The sequence below is a fragment of the Equus caballus genome, chromosome 4 (genome assembly GCF_041296265.1).
Source record: "Equus caballus isolate H_3958 breed thoroughbred chromosome 4, TB-T2T, whole genome shotgun sequence".
Lineage (NCBI taxonomy): Eukaryota > Metazoa > Chordata > Mammalia > Perissodactyla > Equidae > Equus > Equus caballus.
The window spans coordinates 57,809,567-57,833,104 of NC_091687.1; the positions used below are offsets into that span (position 1 = coordinate 57,809,567).

The 23,538-nt window shown below is 38.8% G+C and overlaps 1 protein-coding gene across 3 annotated transcripts in view; it reads left to right on the forward strand.

Moving 5' to 3' along the window:
- The window catches only part of DNAH11 (dynein axonemal heavy chain 11), a 295,727-nt gene that overhangs the window by 166,334 nt on the left and 105,855 nt on the right, over positions 1-23,538 (forward strand). For all 3 annotated transcript variants that reach the window (XM_070264673.1, XM_023639347.2, XM_070264674.1), the window contains exons 53-55: positions 228-351; positions 770-912; positions 15,698-15,859. In XM_070264673.1, coding sequence (XP_070120774.1) covers positions 228-351; positions 770-912; positions 15,698-15,859 — 429 coding nt within the window. The remainder of the gene's footprint in view (positions 1-227; positions 352-769; positions 913-15,697; positions 15,860-23,538) is intronic.

A 23,538-nucleotide genomic window follows, 5' to 3' on the forward strand; every position in this document is an offset into this window, starting at 1 on the left:
AGCCACAAACATGACACTCATCATTGTATGCCAGAAATGGAGGTGATGTCATGCCATTTGCCCCTATAATGGGGTCACTGAGAGGAAAGAATATGTAAACAGAGGGAAAGTACAACATGCGGCTCTCACGTTACAGTTCTTCAGTTCTTCCCAGCACTCGCACACGTACTCCCAGTGTCGCATCAGCATTTTAACAAAACATGAATGATGGCCTCCTTTCCTTACAGGTAGATCTTGCCAATTTGTACATCAGAGCTGGAGCCAAGAACATGCCCACTGTGTTCCTGCTGACAGATGCCCAGGTTCTAGATGAGAGCTTTCTTGTGCTGATTAATGACTTGCTGGCGTCAGGTGATTAGACCAACACATTTCTTGAAAGATCTTCCCCAATGACAAATTATCTGTAGTTTCAGTGAACTTTAAAGAGAGATAATTTGTCTTTGAGATGTTTTCCGGGGCAGTCTTTGGGGAGAAACCTATAAACCGAACTAATTTGAGGTGTATTGCTTTCTTAGTCTCCTTATGGATGTGAAGTGTCTGGGAGAGGCCTTCAGTGAAGTAAATGTTATTCCTACGTGTACGAGTTTAGTGGGTGTGTTCATCATAGCTTGTTCTCATTGTGTTGTGTGTCTTGTAAATGGAAAAAAAGAAAAATGGCATTTCTGATTTCAAACTCTTTATCATTTAAGCTGAACTTTTATTGTAAAGCATTTCGAGTATTAAAATGTCATATCTAAAATTTAAATTCTACTCATTCCTTTGAGGGCAGGAGAAATCCCAGATCTGTTCAGTGATGAAGATGTAGACAAGATAATTTCTGGAATTTGTAATGAAGTTCGTGGTCTGGGCATTGTGGACTCCAGAGAAAATTGTTGGAAATTCTTTTTGGCCAGGGTGCGACTACAGCTCAAAGTAAGAAACCCTTGCTTTACTTGCATATTATTTAAAACCTGCTGTTGGAACTATGATCTGGTTCTATTTCAGAATTCATATGATGAGTTTGAATTTGCCATTCTTTTTCTAAGGACACGTTGTCGTTCATTTTGAAAGGACCTTTGCATTTTTACATGCACATATCTGGAGTGTACCTTCCTAAAGTTTCCTGTGATGCTGAGCTCCTGCGATGCATTGTGCTGAGCAGCCTGTGTGATACTTGATTGAACTGGATGTGGTGTCTGTCCTGAGGAGCTTACACTATTACAGGAGACAGGAGACACCGCAGATAATTGCAGTACAGGACCAATTAGGTAGCACCATGGGTTACAGAGGAGGGCAGCATCCTTCCTAACTGCAGTAGTCCCACCTGGAGGAAGTGATGTGCCAGGTGTGGAGCGTGGATTGCATTTCATGGGGAAGCAACAGGCTGGGAAGAACTTTCAGGAAGAGGAAATAGCGTTTATATGAGTAAGATAGACTGTATGGTACATATTTGAAGAAACCCAAGAAAGCTCTAAATGACTGGAACATAGAGTTCCTATTGGGATAATGAGGTGGATCAGGCTGGGAAAGTAAATTGGGATGATGTGAGGGGTTTGTAAATCATTAACGGAGCAGTGGGAGAGGTCTGAATTAAGGAAGTGAATTATGTCAGCACTTCAGGGCAAATAATTGAGGCGTATTATTCAGAGGATCTGAGGCTCAACCCATGGTTCTCCCCATACATTACTCTATGCTTCAGTTTAGCTTATGGAGATATACTATAACCAAACAATAGCAGCAGCAAAGATCGAGTATTAAGGAAGACAAGAAACACCTCCAAACTCATGGCAGGAAGCCAATTTAAGGAAAATTCAGGCTTCCTGGTATAGAAATGGTTAGTAACCTAAAAAAGTTACTGCTTTGCTACTTCTGGTATTGCACGCCTGTCAAGTGAGTCACAGGCTCTGGGGCTGCCACAGAGCCTGGTGTACACCAGGAAAGGGGGTGGGAAGTGGCATTACTCTGCTTGGAGTATAGAAGAATTGTAAGGTTCTCCTCTGCCCTACTTTTTCAAATTCCACATTAGTCTTACGGAGCAATTCTGGGCTGAGGTTAGAGGATCAGAATTTGTGGTTCAGTTGCCTAAAGAGTTTTCTCCCCATCAAAAATGTTAGTAAGACTATGTTTGCCAGGTTGTAACAAAGCCAAGGATTTCTACTGTCCCATTGTGGTATATTTGGATGAAATTTTCTTTATGAAATGGAAAAACAAGTACAATAATAGAATTCGAGATAGGAATGTTATAGATCACTGGCTGTCAAAGTCTGTTCTTCAGAGCAAGAGCGTCAACCTCATCTAGGAAATTTTTGGTTTTTTTAAAGATTGGCACCTGAGCTAAGATCTTTTGCCGATCTTATTTTATTTTTTTTCCTCCTTCTCCCCAAAGCCCCCCAGTACATAGTTGTATATTCTAGTTGTGAGTGCATCTGGTTTTCCAATGTGGGACACCGCCTCAGCATGGCCTGATGAGCAGTGCCATGTCTGCACCCAGGATCCGAACCAGTGAAACCCTGGGCTGCCGAAGCAGAGCATGCAAACTTAACCACTCAGCCATGGAACCAGCTCTGAAACTTTTAAAAAATGCAGATTATCCAGGGCCAGGCCCCATGGCTAAGTGGTTAAAGTTCTGCACACTCCACTTCAGCGGCCTGGGTTCGTGAGTTCAGATCCCAGACATAGATCTACTCCACTCAGTAGCCGTGCTGTGGAGGTGTCTCACATACAAAATAGAGGAAGATTGGCACAGATGTTAGCTCAGGGCTGGTCTTCCTCAAGTGGAAAAAAAAGAGGAGGATTGGCAACAGATGTTAGCTTAGGGTGAATCTTCCTCAGAAAAATAATGCAGATTATCCAATCCCAGATCTTTTGAATCAGAACCTCTGGGTGGGACCCAGCAACCTATGTTTTAACAAGCCCTCCCGGTGATTCTGGGGGCGTGCTGAAATTTTGAGAACAGCTGTTAAAAACAGTACTGAAATAAAAGTATGTCCTTTACGTACATCTTTCATACACAACTTTGCTTGCTTCTGTAGGATAAATTCCTAGAAGGGGAATTGCTAGGTTCAATAGATGCAGTTTGTGGTTTTAAAATATGCCTGCAAATGCTTTGATGCCCTTCTTACTCACAGGTGGAGTCTGAGTCCTCTCTCCTTGAATCTGGGTGGGCTTAGGGCTGCTTCAGCTAATAGAGTACAGTACAGGGCCGTAGAGTGAGGCTGAGTAACTTCCGGGGCTAAGTCTTAAAGGCCCACTTTTCCATCAAATTTGACATGTTTTGTTTCTAAGAGTTCTATGTAGATTAAGCAATTAGTCTTATATATGTGCCTCATTTTGCTTATTCTGTCGTTTGTCTTTTAAATGTATATATGATACATGTTTGTTTGTTTATAACTTTGTAATTTTAACGTTAGATTAATCAGTGTTTTCCTTTATGGATTTGAGTTTTCTTGTAAATTTAGGAAAGCATTTTTTTCTCCAAGATGAGAAAACTCTTCACTAGAAGCAGTTGGGGCTCAATTGGGCAACAAATAAGAGAATCTCCAAGAACAATTCCTTGAGCGTCTCACATCGCTGAGTCCCGACTAGCTCGTAATCCCCTGACAGACCCCTGCTTTCCCGTTTTTCACGTCCCCCTGCGCTCACCCTGAGGCTTCCTGCCCCAGAATCACGAGATGAGTGCAATCCGGACTCTATTCCAGGCAAGAAGGAAGAGGATGAAGACACGGGGGCTCTCTGTATCAGGAAACCAAAGCTTCTCCCCAAACCTTAAGCTGCCGTCTAACTGGCCACAAGTGTGTCATATGCCACCTCCACCTATCGGGGAGGCTGGGGAAGTGAATATTTGATCTTGTCACGTGGACTTTTTGAATAAAATCGCAAGTGGATTTTGAAATAGCAGCAGCGTCAGCCATTCCAGGCCCGGCATGCTTTTGTGTTTATGTTTAAAACTATAGTTTGTCTGGAATATGTTTGATATTATATGTGGTAAAGAGTGAGCTCAGAGGTTGCTTTCATCCAAAAAGATACATTTTTATCTCAATATCATGTATTTCTTCCTTACTGATTTAAAGTACTACCTTTATTATATGACAAATAGCCATATTAATTGGGTCTATTTCTGGATCCCCTGTTTTCTTTTCTTGATCAGTCTTTCTGCTGCTGATCCCAGCTTTGTACTCTGTAAATTATTAAAGCTTTATTATCCACCGCTGTATCTAATATCTAATTGCTCTTTCTTATCTAGTTTTTGTGTGTGTGTGTGTGTTCTCATATGTTTATATGTCTGGATAAACAGCAGAATCATTTTGTCAAATTCCAAACACATTTCATTTTTATTGAAATCATGATGAAAGCTTATTTTATATTAGGGAGAATTTAATCTTTATGACATAAAGTCGTGTATTGTTTTGTAGAAGGAATATTTCTTTCATAAAGTTTTCTGGTGGTGTGTTGTTTGTAGTACATGGGAGAGCTCCTGATTTTTAATTTTATAACCAGCGACCTTCCTGCCTCTCTGATAGTTTCTATTAGTTGGTTGGTATCATGTAGCCTGCAGGTAATGATATTCGCCATATTCTATTTATCTGCTCTCCTCCCTCATTGCATTGGTAAATCTACAGGAGAATGTTAAATAATTATGGTGATAGTACGAATTTGTCTTGATTTTTGCATTAATGAGCGTATTTCTAATGTTTTACTATCATGTCTTATGTTGGCTTTTGATTCAGGATATGTCTCTTGTCCAGGAAGTATCTACCTATTAAATTCCTTTTCAGCATCTATGGAGATAGTGATATGGTTTTTCTCCTTGAACTTACTAATATTCATATAGTGCAGATAGATGTACAGGAGTTTTCAGTTTTTACTTTGTTCAATCCATCAGTCTCTTCCTTTACGTGTTTCCTTTGATTCTGTGCTTAGGCAGGCCTTACTGAAACCGAGATCAGTTCTGTATTCATCTCCGTTGTTGTCTAGTCCTTTTCATACTCTCATTGTTTTGTATTTACCTTAGTACAAGCTAGAATTTACTTTGGAGTTAGATATGAATCATTTTCCCCCACTGTCACGGGATTACTAATTGAATAGTCTTCTTTCCTGCTAAAATGTGTAGGAGGAGCTTTTTTGTTTTTTGATTTTTAATGCTAAGGAGGAATAGGATCTCTTTCAAATACTCCTAATCCTTCTTGGCCTTGTCACTAAGTTTTCTGCATCATCAGAAAGGTTAGTGGTCAGCGTCTTGCCCTGAGGGAGAAATAATACGGCAAAGAAATGGATCACCTTTTACAAGAAAATGGCAGCTTCTTTTTCTTCATCCGTATATATTACCTTCAAATCCTTGAAAATTTTTTTTAAAGAATTCTAGATTGCTCTCTGTTAGTTTCATACATTGTGATATCCAGCAGCATGTACTGAAGACTCAATTTCTGATAAGCTGATATTTCCTTTGCATATGTTCCTAGCTGGGCAACATGGGAAGCTAAATGTGTTGCAAGGGTTGGTGAGCACACCTGGCAGGTCAAGCTAAATGATGTGGAGTTGCCACCCCATTACCCATGCTCACCACCCAAAGCCAGTTCCCATTTGGAATGCAAGGGCAGTGAGAACCTGTTGGTGTGCAAAATGTGACCTCTGAATCCCACAGGGCAGTTCCGATTAATGATGATCAGATGTGTGTCCTTGGATTGCCTGAAATAAGCCAATGGATAAATGCCAATTGTCTTCTCTCCTTCACATTTGTATATGTGCATCTTTTCCTATGTAATTCTCTTCTTACAACTAGAGTATAGTACTTTGATCTTCTCTCCTGTTGACTTTAGTGAACCCCAAAACTTTTCTTTCTTGCCTTTCTTCCTGGCCATCCGATGCCATAGGGAAAAAGAGCACCTGATATGTGTAGCAGCCCCTGATTCTTGCCCAAAATTTTAGATATCTGTCTTGTTATCTATCTATGTATTTAAGGGTGTGTGTGTGTATATATCTTGTATATATATTTTCTTCATTTGGTTCTGTATTTTTAAATATATATATATATACACATATAGAGAGAGAGATCCATTTCTGGTTATATAAGAAATATATGTTCATTGTAGAGAATTTAAAAATACAGAATCATATAAAGAAAATAAAAACTATGCTTAGTTGTGTTGCCTATAGGTAACTACTGAAAACATATTGGTATATTTCCTTCCAGTTTTCTATGCTTCAGATATTTTTCGGAAGAGTGCTGTATTTTATTATATATGTTCTTCTATGGATCCCTTTGTGTTATCTTCTTCCTTTATCTTGGCCTGTTCTCTTATTATGGGTTTCTATAATTTTCTTTCCTTACAGCCTTTTGAGAGTGTGAGCAAGTTTTTATCCTTTTCTTCAGGTTCTTATATGAAATTAGCTTCAGTGGAATTATCTTCCTTTCAATCTGCTGGACACTTTTTCATTTTTCTTAGTTTTATAGTATTTTTTCTTCAGGCCCAATATAGGCTTTTCTTCTTCTTCTTCTTTCTTGGATGGAAGAGAGAGCAATTCATATTCGGAGTTTGGCAACGGACAGTATGGGTGATTTTCTCTTGGCTCATACTACAACATGTCTAGGGAACCTGATAGCTCAACAGAGATGCTGAGCAACACTCATTCTGAGCATCAGATTAACACCGTAGCACAGCATAAGCTGAAAGACTTAGTACTCACACAAGTCATTTCCATGATATATCTTTGATCTTGTGTAAAAAACTTAACTACTCACCTGTCCAGTAAAAAGTCAGATGTTGCAAAACCTCACCCTTCCGTGATTGTTAAGTCAAGTCTCTTCAGATCTGCCTCTGGTTGATGGGCAGAGCACCTGGCTTCCTCTCCCTTATGTGGATGCCTGTCTAGGATGGCTTTATCATTGAGTGATGCTGTCTTCTCTCCCTCCTGCCCCTCATTCTGACCCTTGCTCTCATGGAGAACAAGAAACACTCCAAAGGCTGGCTTGCACATTGCCAGTTCCAGGCTTGTGTCAGTCTCGGCCCTGCCGACAACGTTCTGCTTATTAGGACCACACCTCTCTGAATACAGTGCTATATCTCTTGCCCTTGCAGTTTTTGATATTATTTGATCTAAGTAGAATTAAAAAAAACTTCAGAGAAAGACAAAAGTTGTGACCTTGTATTTTTTATCTGAGGTTCACTGTCTTCAAAATTTCATAAAACAGCGAAACCTCAAAAAAATAGGACACAGATATTAATATTTTATTCTGTCTAGAAGAATTTTTTTAACTGCCATGTGTTTACTCATTCATCTATCCATTCAGCATTCAGCAAATATTTATTGAGTGCCTGTGATGTGTTAGGCCCTGGGAGTATGATAATGAGTAGGAGCCAGCACCTGCTCACCTGGAGCCCACCTCATTGTTGGTAAGACAAGCATCTACCGCCATATCATACAAGCAGTATAAAATTACAGCCGTGTATATGAGAGATAAGGGGTGTATAAGAGAACAGAACACAGGACTGTAAAGCTTTCATTGAGGAAAAAACGATTAGGAAGCATCTCAAAGAGTGAGTAGAAGTCATCTCCCTTGTTGTTTATTATAAAAGAAAATTTTAACACCAAAAATGAAGGGCTTAATCCCAGAATAAAGGACATCCCTTTAATTGAATAAACTTTGCGTTTTGAACAGCATGTTCATATTTTTCACATTTTGTGTACATTCACATCTGGGGTTTGTCGGCACAGTATGGGCCTTGTTCTTGCAACTGCACGTGTGTGTAGAGTTACCACATAGCAGGGATGCTGACTGCTCTCCTAGCAGAGCAGCACAGATCATAAGCCCCAAACTTTGCATGACCTGGTTCAAATATGGACCTATTCCGTAGGTAATAAGGCATCTGATTTCCTGTTTTGAAAAACAACAACAATACTATTATATGAGGTTCTGGGGCTGCCAGCTGGCCTGGAGAGCAGTGTGTGGGCAGCGTATGCCCTGAGGACAGGGCAGCTAAGATGAGGGGACCTACTCGTCATCTGTACATAGGAGTGTATAGTAGAGAATACGGAGTGGGAATTATAACTCCTGCTGTCTTCTCTCCTCAGGAATGGATTTGCTCTTTGCTATCTATTGGGATTCCATATACCTTTTCTTTATGAATTGAAGAGTTTGTTTAAAAAAAGAAAAAAATAAATATAAGAACCAAAACTCCCCAATGTGAAACAATACCTCTGGTAAAAATCTGTACTGACCAATATTGACAAGTAAAAGGCTGTGAGAATGATTTCATTGTGTGTTAGCCAAAAAGAAAATAAACATAAAAATGTATTGAATGTGTATATGTTGAAGATGCTGTTGGATCTCATCAAAATAATTGAAATTAAAGGTTGTTAGATGGAGGGATGGTAGAGGAGGATGTAAGGATGATAAAGGGATACTAAAACAGTCAAACTTGGGAAAGTTTCTACTCTAAACCTCCATTCCTGTGAGGATTCTGTCGGTAAGATCTTATCATTATTGAAAAATACTGAGACTTTTGAGGATAAATGCAAGTGTAAGTTATGGATAGAAGCTTCTGAGGTAAATATGTGGGACGGTTACTTCTGAGAGTAACTATATCAACTGTAAAGAAATGCAGAGTGAAGGTAGCGATTCAGATTTCCATTACAAGAGGAAATGGACTGAGTCCTCTCAGTGATACAAATAAATATGTACTTACGATGGGATCTTATCTAAAAGAAATTGAGACAGATTACAAAGCACAGTGAAAAGTGGGTTATTGCACATGAGTCATAACACCTGGGTAGGGGTAAAAAAAGAATAGAAAATTCTATGGTATGGATTTCAAAAGTAAGTTCCTGACATCCAAATGTTAGAGCTGTAGGAAAGACATAGATGGTGATTTCAGGGCTTGCTTTTCACTTGTGAGAATTTGCTTTTAGAAAAGAGCACAGCTGTCTCAGTCATTTTTAACTTTATTTTCTTAGCTGACTTTTCTTTCTAGTCCACTGCTGGGAACTAACTTAAGCCAATTTGATCATTTGCAATTGTCAGGAATTATTGGAGGGGGATATATTTCAGTGACCTTCTGTCCTTAGAGGTAGATAACACCTATTCAGGTGGGAGGGGAGAGTTCTCCCCAAATCTCCCAACCTAAGGTGTGCTTCAAGAAAAGCAAGTCTTAGGGGCCAGCCTGGTGGTGCATCAGTTAATTTCACACGTTCTACTTTGGCGGCCCAGGGTTCGCTGGTTTGGATCCCGGGTGCAGACATGGCACCGCTTGGCAAGCCATGCTGTGGTAGGTGTCCCACATATAAAGTAGAGGAAGATGGGCGCGGATGTTAGCTCAGGGCCAGTCTTCCTCAACAAAAGAGGAGGATTGGCAGCAGATGTTAGCTCAGGGCTCATCTTCCTCAAAAAAAAAAAAAAGAAAAGAAAAGTAAGTCTTAGACTGATCTCTGCTACACATAAAGTTTATATGTAGCATAACTTAAAATGAGTCTTAAAGTCTTAAAACTTCCTCTGTAAGCTTATTGCAATCCCAGGAACCTGACTAGCCCTTACTGAAAGGTCATTTGGGACAGATATGGCGGTATTCTGATGGTAGGATTCAGCTGGTCTTCTCATCAGAATCACATAAAAAGACAGAATCTTGCCTTAAGCTGTTTATCACAGGACTGGTCAAAATCCAAAGTGTAAAGAACCAAGGGTATAATTACTGGGATACTTCAATATCTAAATTTTCCTATTCTTTTCATACGATGATGGAGATGCAAGTACACTATTTCTATTTTTCTCAGATATTTTGAACACTACTCTTTTCATCATTGAAAAATTATCTTCAGTATTCATGATGCTGACTAACCAACCATTTGTGTTGATGAGAGAAGTTAGCTAAGAACTCAGGTAGCTGACTTTGCTGTGTGAACTTTTATTAAAGTATGTGAAATGCTGGTTAAGAATCCGTAGCCTGTGTAGTTTCTATAGGTGTATTTCAGATATTAACCAATGCCTCAAAGGTATAAAATGAGTATTGACATGTGTATCATACTAGACTGAGGTATTTCAAAGGTAAATTATACAGGGCCAGATGGCTTGACTGGTGAATTCTACCAAATATTTAAAGAAGAATTAATATCAATCCTTCTCAAAGTCTTCCCAAAAAATGGAAGAGATGGGAACATTCGTTTCACCTGGCCAGCATTACACTGAAACCAAAGGCAGACAAGGATGCCACAAGAGAAGAAAATTACAGGCCAATATACCTGTTACATAGATGCAAAAACCATCAATAAAATATAACAAACTGAATTCCCCAAAATACATTAGGAGGATCATACACCATGATCAAATGGGCTTTATTCCAGGGATGCAAGGATGGTTTGGCATCCGCAAATCAAACAGTATGAATCACCACATTAACAAAATGAAGAATAAAAACCACACGATCATCTCAATAGATACAGAGAAAGCAGTCAATAAAAATTATGTCATCATCTCAATAGATGTAGAAAAGACATTTGACAAAATAAAACATCCATTTATGATAAAAAAAACTCTCAATAAAGTGGGTTAGAGGGAATGTACCTCTACATAATAAAGGCTATATATAACAAGCCCACAGCTAACATCATACTCAGTGGTGAAAAGCTGAAAGCTTTTCCTCAAAGATCAGGAACAAGACAGAGATGTCCACTCTCAACACTTTTATTCAACATAACACTGGAAGTTGCAGCCAGAGCAAATAGGCAAGTAAAAGAAATAAAAGGCATCTGAATCGGAAAGAAGTAAAACTCTCTCTATTTGCAGATGACCTGATCTTATATAAAGAAAACACTGAAGACTCCACTAAAAGTCTGTTAGAACTAATAAATTTAGTAGTGTTGCAGGATACAAAATCAATATACAAAAGTCTGTTGAATTTCTATGCATTAATAGCTATCAAATTAAAACAGTTTCATTTACAATAGCATCAAAAAGAATAAAATACTTAGGAATAAATTTAACTAAGGAGGTGAAATCTATACAGTGAAAACTATAAGAGAATGATGAAAGAAATTGAATAAGACAAATAAATGGAAAGACATCCCGTGTTCATGGAATGGAAGAATTAATATTGTTTACATGTCCATACTACCCAATAAAATCCTACCAAAATTCCAGTGGCTTTTTCACAGAAATAGAAAAAACGGTTCTAAAATTTGTATGGGGGTGGCCCAGTGGCACATCGGTTAAGTCCGCGTGTTCCACTTCAGAGGCCCAGGGTTCACCCGTTTGGATCCCGGGTGTGGACCTACGCACCACTTGTCAAGCCATGCTGTAACAGGCATCCCACATGTAAAGTAGAGGAAGATGGGCATGGATGTTAGCTCAGCGCCAGTCTTCCTCAGCAAAAAGAGGATTGGCAGCAGATGTTAGTTCAGGGCTAATCTTCCTGAAAAATAAAAATTGTATGGAATTAACAAAAGACCCCAAGAGCCAAAGCAATCTTGAGAAAGAAGAATAAATCTGGAGGTACTTGTTGATTTAAAACTATATTACAAAGCTATAGTAACCAAAAAAGTATGGTATTGACTTAAAAACAGATACATAGATCAATGGAGCAGAATAGAGAGCCCAGAAATAAACCCATGCATGTATGGTCAATTAATTTTCAACCAAGCAGCCAAAAATATACAATGGGAAAAAAATAGTCTCTTCAATAAATGGTGTTGAGAAAACTGGATAGCCACATGTAAAAGAGTGAAACTGGACCCCTATCTTACACTATAACAAAAATCAACTCAACTGGATTAAAGACTTGACTGTAAGACCTGAAACCATAAAACTCCTAGGGGAAAATGTAGGGGGTAAGCTCCTTAACGAGGTTTTGGTGAGGATTTTTTGGATTTGACACCAAAGGCAAAGACAACAAAAGCAAAAATAATTGAGATTATATCAAACTATAAAGCTTCTGCTCGGCAAAGGAAACCATCAATAAAATAAAAAGGCAACCTATGGAATGAGAGAAAATATTAGCAAACCATGTATCTAATAAGACGTTAATATCCAAAATATACAAGGAACTCTTATAACTCAACAGCAAAAAAACAAACCAATTGAAAAATGAGCAAAGGAATTGAATAGACATTTTTCAAAGACATACAAATGTTCAAAGACATACAAAAGGTAGCTGAAAAGGCGCTCAGCTAATCTTCAGGGAAATGCAAATCAAAACCACAATGAGATCTCACCTCACATCTTTTAGAATGGCTATTATCAAAAAGACAAGAAATAAATGCTGGCGTGGATGTGGAGAAAAGGGAACCCTTGTGCACTATTGGTAGGAATGCAAACTGATATAGACACTATGCAAAACAGTATGGAGGTTCCTCAAGAAAACTGTATTACCGTATGATCCAGCAATCCCATTTCTGGTTATATATCCAAAGGAAACAAAACCATTATCTTGAAGAGGTATTTGCACTCCCGTATTCATAGCATCATTATTCACAGTAGCCAAGGTATAGAAACAACCTAAGTGTCCATCAATGGATAAATGGATCAAGAAGATGTGAGATATTATATACACACACACACACACATATACACATACACACAAAAATACAATGGAATATTGTTCAGCCTTAAAAAAGAAGGAAATCCTGTCGTTTGTAACAACATGAATGAAGCTAGAGGGAATTATGCTAAGTTGAAATAAGGCAGACAGAAAAAGACAAGTACTACATGGTATTGCTTATATGTGGAATCTAAAAAATAAAAAAGTCAAACTCATAGAGGGTAGAAAAGTGGTTGCCAGTGGGTAGGAAATGGGGGAAATAGGGGAAGATTGGTAAAAGGGTATAAACTTTCAGTTATAACATGAATGAGTTCTGAGGGCCTAATGTACAGCCTGGTGACTATGGTTGATAACACTGTTGTATAATTGAAATTTGCTAAGAGAATAGAGCTTAAATGTTCTCACCAAAAAAAAATTATACGTATATATATATATATATATACATATGGTGTGGAAGATTTAATTGACTCAATAAGGGGAATCTTTTTACAGTGTATATGGGTATAAAATCATCACATTGTACACTTTAAATATTTTACATTTGTCAGTTATACCTCAGTAAAGCTGAAAAATTATGGACATCGTAACTCTCTTTTTTTCAATTGTTTGTCTTTTTATTTATTATAAATCTCTGCTGTGTTAATCTCTCACGAAATTAAGTGAAATTTAATAGGAAAATTATGCAGGATGATTTCCCCCACAATAATATTGCTTGAGGCAACAACTTGAGTTTACTCCAGGTTATCTATAAAATGTGGAGACTATTTTAGAAAAGAAGATAATAACTGACAGTTTCCAGACATTAGCATGGGCTCTTGGAAAAATCTCACAGGAGACTACTACCAAGGTGAGCTGGATGGCAGGAGACATTCTGTGGTAGATTTCTGGCAAAACTAGAAATTATCGAACAGTGGATTGGGTCAATAATTGCGCTCCCCAAGGCTAGTGTAATACCGTCCTTTCCCTTCTTAGGAAGTACTAAGGAACATATTAGATGTATTATGGATACAATGTAGATATAGGTGTATATAGATATGATAACGATGTATATTAGATGATAGAATTTAGGTTATTGAAGATTATCTAATTTCTTTAAAATTCTCTAAATTCTCCATTTTACTCTGTGTGTAGATAGAGTCTTAGATTCTATGAGTATTTCACCAACTGCAGACACATTGAAAATGTAAATATTTCATTTAAGCGTTCCCACAGGAAATTTAAAGCTATTGGTTATAGCTGTGGATGTTGGAATCACCTGGAGGCCTTGTTGAAAACACAAATTCCCAAGCCCCATCCAGAGTTTCTGATTCCTTATGTCTGGAGTGGGTCCAAGACTGCATTTCTGACCAGCTCTTAACAGTTCTTTGGGACCTACCAGCCTCCCCCTACCTACCCTCCGTGGGAAATTTACATGGCATTGGGAGAGGATCCTATTGAAGCCATAGTAAATAACATAGGAAAAAATGCCCTAACCATAAAATTGTAGGAAAAAAAATCTTTAAAGGAGCATTCTCTATTATCTTTCAATAAGTAATGAAAGCATATCATTAAATTAACTCGGAGAAAGTATTTTTTTCCTGAGACTAAACATACGTGGTTCAGATACTTTGTTTTCTAACATATCCTAAAGACCTGATGGTGTGCCATTAACAAGTGTAGAAATATAAGTGTAGAAGTGATGGAAATGTTTAGCATCTCAAATAAAGGATGCTTTTTTTTCTCACCGCCTTTTGTTACAATTATGTATAAATGAGGTTTCTAAAATTGTCACTAATGAGAAATGTTGGGTGTGGAAAACCAACTTCTAGGACAAAAAGGAGAAATATTCAAGTATAGGGAGAAAAGAAGGTTGGTAGGAGAAACGTAAGAACCGAGATATAAGTGAAAATTATGCATTGTAACTGAGGCTTGTTAACTTAGCACATGCAATATTAGGGCAATTATTCACTTTGTAACTAGTCTCTTAAATATAATGAATAAATGATCAGCTTATACATTGTTAATAAAACATTTTAAATATTAGGGTTTATCTGTCTTGAGTTGTTGAAGAGCCATAGTATATAAAATAAACATAGTAAAAGTACCTGTTAAATGAGATATTATATGGCTTCACATATGCTGGAGATTTTTATGATGTGAATTTTTTAAATGCTATGGGGAAAAAAATCGTATCTTTCAAAAAATGATTTTATTAATTGCCTGATCTCAAAGTGTTCAAGGCTTAGTTGAGAGAGCTGCAAAGCTGTGTTTTATATCAAGTCCCAGCCATTTCTAGGAAAGAGGAAACCAGGACTCATTCTCAGACCTTAACCCAGCTGGCGTTACTCCCCCCACTGCCCTCGAGTCCACAAGGACTTGGGACTTGGGACTCCCTAAACACCTCCTTTGTACCAGCTCTGCATACAGCCCTGTGCAGCTCAGAGATGCCCAGAAAGGATGCCCACACCCACTTGACTTGTGACGTCCTGCTCCCCTCCAGAGCTTCTGCGACACGCTGTCACAGCCACACTCAAGCACTACTGACAGAAAGAATCCTTGCGTCACTAAAACGAGCCTGGAAACAGACTCAGATTTAACTTAACTCTTAAATCATTAAATACTTAAATAAAACTTTAGATTTAAGCCAGAAACTTACAAATTTCTTATCAAGAGCATGTATAAACTGAATTTTTTACTCTTTTAAAAATGTGAAGAACTGCAGGGAAGGCATTTTATTTTACATGGAAACGAAGTAAACAGTCAATATGATAAAACATTTTTTTTAAGTATATTACACAGTTTTATTGAGCCGAATGAATTACAGAGTGGAAGGCGAGAAGATGAAAGTATTGGTATTATTTTATCATGGTGACTTGGTTTTCACTTTTATTTCTTATTGTTATACTGTTACTTGTGTAAAGGAAAAGGATAAATTTCCCACTATTAGTGGTAATCATCAAAAATGTTCAAAAGGAGAGGGGGAGATTTTAAGGGAGGCGCTCAGCGGTGTTTCCGTGTGTTTGGTGGGGCGGCCACTTGGGGCAGATTTCTTCTTTGATGAGCAAGGAGGTTAATGTTGCTTCCACTCTGCGGTGCTGGAGGATGGTTTCATGTCACGGTTGGCTGCGCTACTTTCTCTCATTGTCTAGGATTGCAGTGTAATTCTTTGCTCGCTCAACATCCTCCTGTTCTGCCCTGCCCCCATGTCTCCGCAGATCATTCTGTGTTTCTCTCCGGTTGGTCACACGCTGAGAGTTAGAGCTCGGAAGTTCCCAGCCATAGTTAACTGCACGGCTATTGACTGGTTTCACGCATGGCCACAGGAGGCTCTGGTCTCAGTCAGCAGGAGGTTCATTGAGGAAACCAAAGGAATTGAGGTATGCCATGTCAGCCTCTGAATCACACACACACTCTCACACTCACACTCACTCTAGGCAAAAGTCCTCAATAGGTAAGTAATTTCCAAAATACACCTCCTATCAGGAAGTTGTCTTTGTTTAAAATGATAAGATCATCTTTGTTAGTTTACATTCTTAGGAACATGATGGCTGAACTTTTTGCACCAGGTTGAGATATGTGTGCACACACGCACATACACACTCACACACAGCACATGAGCGTGTTCTCACTCATGCACTGACTCACCAGAAGGCAGCATCATTGCTTACTTGAATCATAATAGGGCTTACTGAATCTCAAGCCTTTAAATGTGCAAGTAAAAACAGAAACAGAAAAGTACCCGCCCATAGCCATGCAATGCTGGATTTTAACAAAGCAATGCAATTCATTGTGATTTTTCTCATTACAGTATTGAAAATCAGCCCCCATAAATTCAGCTGTCCCCCAGGTCAAATAATGTATCCACTTTGTTTTATGAGTTTATGTTTTATAGGTTATGTTTGTCATTTGATTATGTTGATATTTGCATCCCCTATTACATTTTAAAATGGTTGCATGAAACCAAAAAAAGAAGAAAACCTTCAAGTGTTCACATTCAAAGGGAAAAGGAATGTAAATATGAAGGTGTCATTCAGACTGCCTCGAATGCAGTTTTGTTTGTATCTAGCAGCTTTCTGATCACGTAGTTTGGAAGGGTGGTGATTGTGGAGACCTCCCGGCGAGGTTTGTTTTCTAATTCCACTGAGTGATGAGGCGAAAAGGTGCCTAGAATGGGTCCCACATTGAAAGTGATTCTCAGAGTCAAAAATAGAATTGGGGATATGTAAGGAGTGATGTGTGTTTCTAGCTGAAAGTTTATTGAGAACAGGGACAACCCACTGTGGCATCCCTTACTCCCAAAGGCATGGCTGCCACTTTTCCAAAGCAAGCCTTGAACATTTTGTTGAATATTCTATCTTTTGGTGGCCAGATGGTTAGAAATCTGGGCATGTTTATGTATTTAAGTATTTGTATTCAAGTAGCTTTATTGCTTATTTCTTATTATATATGTATTTTATGTATAATATATAGCTTTATTGTATATAGTTTATTGTCTTTTCCTAAAATGCCTATTAATCTAATTATTTACTGCTGGATTGCCAGGAAAGAACTGTCAAGTGGCATTTAAAATTTGCATATGATAAAGGCTTTACGACATTCAAATACTTCCTCTCTCACTTCAAACATTTCTATAACTAAGTGAAAAGAATACTCATCACTATTTTTTGCATATCTGGAAAGTTCTTTCTCCTGCCTGTCTCTACACTCATCCCTAATGTTGAATGCACTTTCCTGGACCTTTAAAAAAAGCAACAACTTGTTTTCTGGGTAAAGAGGGAATAGTAGTAAAGTATGATTCCGTTTTTTAAAGCAATTTTCACTTTTTTCCACCAGCCAGGGGGCACTGCATAGCACTTCTGATATTTAGGGAAATGTATGTAAATTTGTCCTCATGAACGGAGGAGTAGAGCGGTGGACACTCCCAGGAGTGATTGACTTCTGGCTGAAACATTACTCTCACCATTCCATGTCTTCCTGAAGAGTCAAAGGAGCCCCATTGAATGGAGACTAGTGCTAGCATTAGGTAAAGTCCACTAGAAAGATGTTATTCTTTAAAATCTGGAAAACCATTAAATATGAGAAATAGTGGTCACAATTATTAACACATGTTTCTTAAGCTATCGCTAGGTTCACTGCATTACTGGAATTATGTAGGGCAGTATTTTGTCTTCTGATAATTACAAGAAGAGTTCAAAATACCGATTTATTAGAGGGTGAGAGCCAGTATATATCTTTTAGTGGCAAAATTCTGTTTTATCAGGGTGGTTTGGTAAGGAAGAGAAAAGGGCCAGTGCACTGTGTTGCTTAATGTCAGTTTCTCAAGTGGGAGGAAACAGGTGCTGGTAGGTTGGGTTAAGTTAGTGTTGGGCACAGCACTTTCTTAAGTTCCTTGCCTTTGCTGCTCTGGGGGAAGCTTTCTCCTGTCCCAGGAGGTGCCGCTTGGAAAACAGTTGCTACTGAAGGAGCTTTGATATGCCAGTGACCATTGACATCTGCTGGATGAGGCCGGACTTGCATCATTTTAAGTCCAGAGGGCTCCTGGCAGGTGCTAAGCTCTATCTGGTGGTACCATGACGCCTCCTATAGGACACTGAGTGCCAAATAGGAATTTAAAAAGCACTTTGCCATTTCTATTGAGCTGAATTATGCCTGGAAACAAATTAGCCAGATGATTTCATCTCAGTGCAGTGTGCTCGTTTAACTTTCCCACCTTCCTAATTTGTTGCTCAGGAGAATAATTATACTTCAGAGTGCTACGTGTCCATGTTCTCCTAAAAATGGGTGGTGCCTTTCCTGGAGAGGTCAAAAATAGCTTTTAAATTTTTTGAATGAGCACTAATTTAATCGCTTTCTTAGTTTTAATTTCTACCATTAAGACCGAAAGTTATCAGTGTAATTTGGGTACTTCTTAATTATTGGCCTCATTTGCTGAGTCTAAGGTACTTATACAAGGTGACCCCCCTTTAGCCGCAGAGAAAGGATTCATTAAAGGCAAGCAGTTTCGTGTGTGTTGACATATAATTTTCAATCAGTACAAACTCAGCACCCAGGGGTGCGGTCTGACTGCGTCTAAGTAAATGTTTATGCTACTTTTCTACCTGGTATTGAATTAAATGACAGCTGACAGAATGACCAAAATAGTTTGACATTTAAGTACCATTGGGTATTTATCTGAAGACTTTGTGTCAATGTACTCTCCTCACAGGAGATCTGGAAATGGAGATGGGAGGACACGGTGTAAGGAGGGAGAAAAGGCAAGGCCTTGTGGGTGTCCTAGGGAATGTGGTTGCAAATACTATGAGAAAGACACTGAGGAAATCATTGGGAAGAGCCATTACTGAGAAGTGCATGGGTCTCAGTTAGGAATGTTCAAGAAAAAAGGCAGGAGAAATGCATGTTAAAGGACAAGCAGTCTTTTTGCTTTTCAAGTCATAATGAATAATAGACATACTTGAAAGCAAGGCCTGATGAAAGGAGAAATTATTGAATGGAAATGAAAAGATGAGCTCTCTGACTGAGGAGTGAGATTTGCATTGGAAGGAGTAGAGTAAAGATCTGAGCAAGATGGAGGAGCCCATCCTTTTCAGGCATGTTGGCCAATTGGCAAGTTAAAATTCTTTGTCTTTTTGATGTGATACGAATTTTAAATAATTACACAAGCTCAGTGTCATTAGCTTTTTCAAGAAATGACTTTATTCCGCATGCTGCCACCTCTTCAATCCAGAACTTGTTGTTGGGTTGAGTAACATGAATGGCATATTTTATTGCTGTTTTCCAAACTGATCGTGAAAAATGTCCACTCAAACAGGAAAGTTGTTTTACTGCTATATTTAAAGAGTGATTTCTTCAGTGGTCTCTAGGTTCTTTTCAAAATGTTAGGCCAAGCGTGAAACCTAGTAAACATTTTGTCAGTGATCGGCACGTTAGCAGAAATTCCATTAGTGATTTTTAGTACAGTTTTTTCTTTGAAATATAAATTAGAATTATGTGATGGGAATAGAAAAGTAGAAAGATAACTTTGTGCAATAGAAATTCTGTGAATTTGGGGAAAATAGCCTCTTCCTGAGGAATAGCAAAGTCATTTTAAAAGATCAAGACGTTTTAAAAACAAATGCAACCAAATTTATTTTTATTTTTATTTTTTAAATTTTTTTCACAGAGGAAGATTTGCCCTGAGCTAACATCTGTGTCAGTCTTCCTCTATTTTGTATGTAGATTGCCTCCACAGCATGGCTGCCAAAGAGTGGTGTAGGTCTGTGCCCAGGAACCAAACCCGGGTAGCCAAAGCAGAGTGTGCTGGACTTAACCACTAGGCCACGGGGCCAGCCCCTACTAAATTTATTTTGAATCTGCCTAAATCTCATCCTGGCTTAAGCCTATATCCAAATAGATGTGAAAAGGCCCCAGTGGTTGTTAATATCCTTCTCCATTCTTCAACCCTCTTTCTTCTTTACACATGCACACCAGTATACTGTCCATCATACATTTCTTGCTCTATGCATGTTAATCAAATTTAGAATAGAATTGCAAAAGAGCAGTAGAGTGCTGCTTTCCAGGGATTTTGCAGTTATGTAAACTGGAGGAATCCCCCCCACCTCAAAAGTAGGATCTAATTTTTATAGCTGCCCAGGGACTTGGATGTGCCGTTAGGCTGAAAATTTAACTAAATCAGATGGAGGTGTCACTACCTCCAAGCTTTAGTTTTGTGGCTTTCTTCTAGCGCTGGTCTCACCAGAACCAGCTCCACCCTCTCCTCCTTGTCCACTTGCTGTCAGAGGGTCGCTGAGTTCTGTTTGACCTGCTCCCTCCCTCAGTTGCTCCTTTGTTTTAATGTTCTGTCAGAGAACCGTGGACGCTACCTCATTCAATGACTGGAAGCTCGTCTGGAAGATTGCTGGCTTATGCTGGACTTGATCTTGCCTTTGACCAGGACTTGGTCTCTAAAATTAAAACAAAAAATTAAAAGCACAAGCCAACTAACAACAAAATGCATTCACCAAAGTAATAAACAAAAATGAAAAACCAGCATCCGATGTAGAAAACTGCTTTTGGCGCTCCATTTAGCACTTGTGACTTGCTCTGGGTGGTGGTGGTGATCTTACTGCGACTGCTGTTGGTGTACTATTATCACCACCGACAGCAGAAGTAACCCTGCCCTGCATTTATTAGCATTGCTTTCACCTCTGATCACCAACCCTTCAAGGAGGCACCACTGGTTTCCCTGTTGAACAGGTGAGGGGGTGAAGGCCGAAAGCACAAGATCACTAGCAGGTACAGGCCCGTCAGCACTTTGACACCGGAGCCCAGAGTCTTAAACCCTGCTCTTGACAATTGCACAGGTGTTTGACTATTCTGAAAGAGGAATGAAAGGAAAGGAAGAAAAGAAACAGAGTAAGAAAGAGTGACAAAGTCTAACCTTTGATTTTGTGGGCAGGAGGAAGTGTGGAGAATGCAATAATTGGCCCAACTTTACAGACCTGGAAATCTAACCGAGATCCTAAGGTTCGGACCCCATGTCCATGGCTGCCACCAGAATCTTTTTTGGAAGTCAGCCAGCACTATGTGTTGCTTATGTGAGGTGTTCAAATGCAATACTGCTCATTTTATGTGTTATTAAATTTTCTTTATTTAATAAACGAACCTTACAACCACAGTATCTAATTAATATGTTCTTCACTTTTACCAACCCCAAAAGGGGCTAAAAAGTACAAATAGTAGATTTTATAACTCAGCAGTTTGGAATTATTAAAAATTAACATAGATATTAAATGTGTACAGCTTTTTGTATATTAATTATCCTTCAATAGAGCTGTAAACAAATTAACATAGAAGTAATTTCTGGAAAAACCTTTCAAGATGGACTGTAGGTATATGACGTTATATGTTACAAAAATTATCGCAAGTTAAACTTGAAAGGAAAACAGTTTTTTTTTTTTGTCTGCCCCCCTTTCCCCTCCTTCCGTCTCTTGAATACAATACTCTTGAAAGTCCCAATTCAAAAGTACAGACCAGTATAGTCTTCACTGGTCTTGGGATGGTATAAAATCCTATATAACATGATATTTGATTTAGTTCTGGGTATTGGCTCACATATGAATTTTGCTGTCACTTTCAACCTCAGGGACATACTGGGCATTTGCTTTAAGAGTCAGGTGGCTGGGGTACTTGGTGTGGCAGTGACTGCCACCGCCTGAGAACTGTCACACCAAGTCGCAGGGTTTGTTTATGTTTCTGTGTTTACGGTGAGCCAACCGAGAGGGGAGTAATTAAACACTTTCTTAATGTGGGGAAAAAGCACTTCCATCTTTGCATTTGATTGTGCGTTGGATACAGCATTGTTTTCCAAAGCATCTTAGGGGGGAACCCTTGGATTTAGAACCATTCGATATTGGCACTCTGCTTATTTTTATTTTTGCCTTCAGCATGATTGGCTGTTAAATGATGACAGAAGGGGATCCACTGGTTTTCATTAAGGGGCCCAGTGTAGCAGGAATGATGCTTTTCACTCGAGCCTCTACAAGTAAAAAATACAGCGTTGCATTGCCATCACTGCGGCAGCACCAGCAGCCAGCTCCTCCCGCCCCCTGCCCCCCCCCCCCCCCCCCCCCCCCCCCCCCCCCCCCGCCAAGAAAACTGGGGATAAATGAATGGCAGAATAAATAATTTATGCTAATGAAATTACTGCAATTAGTAGTTCTACAATGACCCTTTTAAAAGCCACAGCTGTTAATGTCAGGAAGTGCTGTCACTACTGACCTTATCATAAGAGAAAGTGACAAATTGAGAATGCCGGGAAGACCAGTCATCAAAGAGGTCTGTTCTGGAACGATTAGAGTTTTCTGAAAAACAGTGTGAATTACAACCAGCTGCTCCCTGGCTCTGCTCGTCTCCCATGCTGTGCCATTTTGTTAAGCCCGATAACAATAGTTATTTTGCCCCATTGAGACAAGTTGTCTCAGGCCACTTCCAGCTCTACCGGAAACCACTTCTTCCATCACGGATTTACAAATGAAACTGTTGTTAAAGAGAGCTTTTCAGGGCAGCCCAGGAGCCTCCTCATAAGGATCATGGTTGGGCAGAGGCCAGGGGCTTTTTTTTTTTTCTCCCCTGTAAGGAGGTTGCAGTTGGCTGGGGAAGTATTTATCTATATTGTAGAAATATACGTGCTCACTTTTAGTTCACATAAAACAACACAGGACAGAGGTGAATTTCTCCTCATGTTCATATTGCAGTTGGGTTCTTTTAAAAATAAAATTCCCAAGGGCATATGATTTTATATGAAGTTGTAGAACTTCCTTATACACTTATATTCTGAGTCCACTACTTGGTTATATGCATACGTCTTGGATCTAGTAGAGAGGAAGAATATTCAGGATTTGTATCATTCTCTGTTTAACTTTTGCTTTCAAAACAGTATTTTAGTTACTAGTGAGATGGATTTTTAATATGCAAAATAAGCCCATATGTCCATATTTTAAACCCACTCAGGAATTTTTCAGGATTTTGGAAAGCTAAGTGTTTAGACGTTGCTCAGGAGCAGTTGTTTTTCACCAACAAGAATTGGCCTGTCTCCTCGCACCCCGGATTGTGATATTAATGGTGCAGGTTTGAAACGTTTAACTGCATCACCAGCCACTTGTGTGTAATTTTCCCAAAGATGTCTGAGCATTATTGACAACACTTTGGTAAATTATGTGTGACTTTCCTAAGAGTTGGTGTAGCTCATTTAATTCATATTAATTGATTTTTAGGCTTCCCTTGATTAATTGAACCTGGTTCATCTTGTACAGAATGCAATAAATAACCATTAAAATGAGGGAGATGTGACTCCACAAATTAAAAAGTAAACTACTTCAGAAGTCATAGAGGACAAAATGGAAGGAATGTATAGTGGGGGTTCTCCAGTAATTGAAAGGGGAGTTATTCGTTTGTGTTTTTGTGGGGGTTTTTCCAAATGACAATAGAAGTGATTGTATTTTTCTTCCAGAAGCAGTGACTTTTATACCTTACCATCCAGTTGGTTTTCACATGGGTTCTTATAAAACTGTGTATTTCT